General features: G+C 52.8%; 1 protein-coding gene; it reads right to left on the bottom strand.

The window, feature by feature from the left end:
- Window positions 1-436: 436 nt before the first annotated feature.
- Window positions 437-901, bottom strand: CHC_T00003556001 (hypothetical protein). XM_005714831.1 is given in 2 exon segments: window positions 437-538; window positions 539-901. The coding sequence occupies 1 exon segment, from the start codon at window positions 899-901 to the stop codon at window positions 539-541; it is 363 nt and encodes a 120-aa protein (XP_005714888.1). The 3' UTR covers window positions 437-538.
- Window positions 902-2700: the final 1799 nt, after the last annotated feature.

Raw genomic sequence — 2700 nt, 5'->3', positions numbered from 1 at the left:
GACTCGTCGGCGGATTGCATGCGCTTCATCGTATACGACAAGCCGGTGAAGACGGGGTCGACGGCCGTGCGCGACGCGCTACTAGCCTACTTCTCGACGCGTGGCGCCGAGTTTGTGCCGTGCACGTTCCAGGCGTGCAACGCCGTAGCCGAGCGCATCCTCGCCGGCGAGGAGCCCAAGCGTAACCTGGTGGAGCACCTGCTCGGCCAGAACGGGCTCGTGGAACGCCTCGGCGAGTTCGGCTACTACAAGGCCACCAGTATCAGGGACCCGAAGAGCAGGTGGGAGAGCGCGTTCCGGTACAACCGGGCGAAGAAGGCCAAGCACTACGGGATCGAGCCGGATGTTAGCTACGAGGAATTCATGTCACGCATGCCGCCGTGCTCGCTGTACGACTTTTACGATAGGAAGGGCGCGGCTTGTGGAGATGATGTGGAGGAGCGAATCAAGAACATTGTTTATCGCTATCATGAGATTATCGATCTTTACGACGAGCCGGCGGGGCAGCTGCACATGAGGCTCGTGCCGTACTTGGCTGTCAGTAACAAGAGCCCGGAAACGAATGCCAACGGAAACTTTGACGCTTCCCGCCTAGATAACGAGACGAGGTTGTACAACGCACTGAAGAAGAGACGGCTCGAGCTCCACGGACATGAGCCCCTGCTGTGTTGAGCGGCGCCGCTGAAGAAACATTTGTTGGTGCTGTGTTGGGAACAAGACGAGACGCACGATTTTTTGGGTGGAGGAGCAGTGGGCAGGAAAAAGGGAGTCCGAGTAGGGGGGAGGAGGGGGGGAAAGGATTTCGAAAGGTTGTATTTAGGGATGTGGAGAGAGATGGATGGCAGGAGACGTGTCTTCTATACGTGTCTTCTATAGAATAGATGTATATGTGTTGCCACATAGAAACAAAAAATGTTTTTTTGTAGAAGATGCCCCACACCCTTTGCTTGCACATCCATCTCATTGGTCGCATTACTGAATGGACTCTGTCTCTTTGCCGAGGGATGCCGAGGGACGCGGTGCCAGGGGACGCGTTGCCGGGGGAAGCGTTGCCGGGGGACGCGCCTCTTTGCGAAGACCTCTTGCATTTCCCCACGTTGTTGCGCTGCTTCTCGTTGAATTTTTCCCGACTTTCTCATGTGTGGAGAATTGCAAAGACAGGGGAACATGCCACGGAATAGACGCCAATCTGTCACTCACGCTCACATACATACAAAGAAGAGCAGGGCCTTGCATTCCGCCATTACTTCGCACGTTTCATATGCGGCCCAAGGCCGAAGGGCCTTGATGGTGTGCACCGGTGTAATGGGCGACAGGTCTTTTCTGCTGTGCTCTATGGTAAAGCTGTACGCCATGTCCAGTTCGCAGAAATATGTTTATTGATTGGAGTTTTTCTACGCGTCTACAATAGATCCCTCTAGACACCGCACCCACGTGCGGCACATCGAAAAAGTGCGATACTGACAAAGTGCAGTAATAATAATCGTTCCGCGGGATTTTCTGGTACCCACGCCTCACAGCAGTGCTGCATACGCTGCCATGAGAGCAGGGTCATGCCAAATGCCAAAGCGTGCAAGGGTGCGATATCTGCAGAGTGCAGTACTTCATATGTGCGATATCTAGCCGCCGCCCCCCCCCCCCCCCCTTCCCCCCTTCCCCTTTACTGTGGTACTTCGGTCAGCTATCCGCGCTAAATCCGGACAAGTCACTATTCCTGAATTGATTACATCCGTTACAGTACTCCCTTGCTCTAAATTATACTGTAATGGCCCTCTGCACGACCGCTGCGGAGGAAGAGAGTGACACGTGTCTATTATCTTCTAGAAGATACTGGGCAACCAGATGAATAGCAAGCAACGCGTTGAGAAGCAGCGAAGGGCGCCAGGTGGGGGGCATTTTTCTTCTCCTTTTTCGCGTCCTACTGAAGCCCACGTCATTGCACTTCTACAGTGCTGTAGTGGTTCTGCAGGACGCGTCCGGATGCGGGTCATGCTCGAGAAATACTGCAATATTTGAGACGGAGAGCGGGGGGAACGAGGATGGAGATTTACGAATTGCGCCGTTCATTGCTTGGTTTTGAGCGATGTGTGAGATTGAAAGATCATAGGAAACTGACAGTAGAGCCGGTCTTGTGTCGAATGCATAAAGTTTACATAGTTGATGTCTGGCACTTTCTCGATCAACTATAGGCAGGCAACATGCATGCTCTCTTGAAAAGATCCCTACATAACCTCAGAGTGTGGCGTCCGCGTCCACAAACTGGGTCACATGAGGATGTTTGGCATCACATGTGAGTGCTTTTTCAATGTTACTTATTCTGTTTATGGAAGTGCAACAGACTCGTTACTCTCGCTGACTGCCCTGATTGAGTGCTCTGCAATGCTTACTCGTACTGTAGCACTGTCAAGCGGAGCCGGTGGCGCCATTTCAATATGGGCCGGGTGGCACTACAGCATGCATGATGACAGATACCGCAGAAACTTTCATCAAAAAAGAGGCAATTCAATAACGTTGTCCGCAAAGTCGCGAAAACACGTGTTTTGGCCGCGAGTTTGCTCGGATTTTCTGATTGCAAAAATTTCAGACGAGTTTTGCATAACTCCCAGCATACAGGCGGGGGGGGGGGGGGGGACCTGCAAAAATGCCCCTTTTGTTACTGCCCCACTCTTAATACGGGAAAAGCGGGTCGGGCCACGTGTT

This window comes from Chondrus crispus, genomic scaffold (assembly GCF_000350225.1).
Source record: "Chondrus crispus Stackhouse genomic scaffold, scaffold_195, whole genome shotgun sequence".
NCBI lineage: Eukaryota > Rhodophyta > Florideophyceae > Gigartinales > Gigartinaceae > Chondrus > Chondrus crispus.
Note: the sequence above shows the minus strand (reverse complement) of the source record. Positions and strands in the feature narration are given on the sequence as shown.

What these genes read in the sequence shown, in the direction of transcription:
- CHC_T00003556001 (XM_005714831.1), bottom strand. Translation starts at nt 901, where the DNA reads ATGTGGCAACACATATACATCTATTCTATAGAAGACACGTATAGAAGA.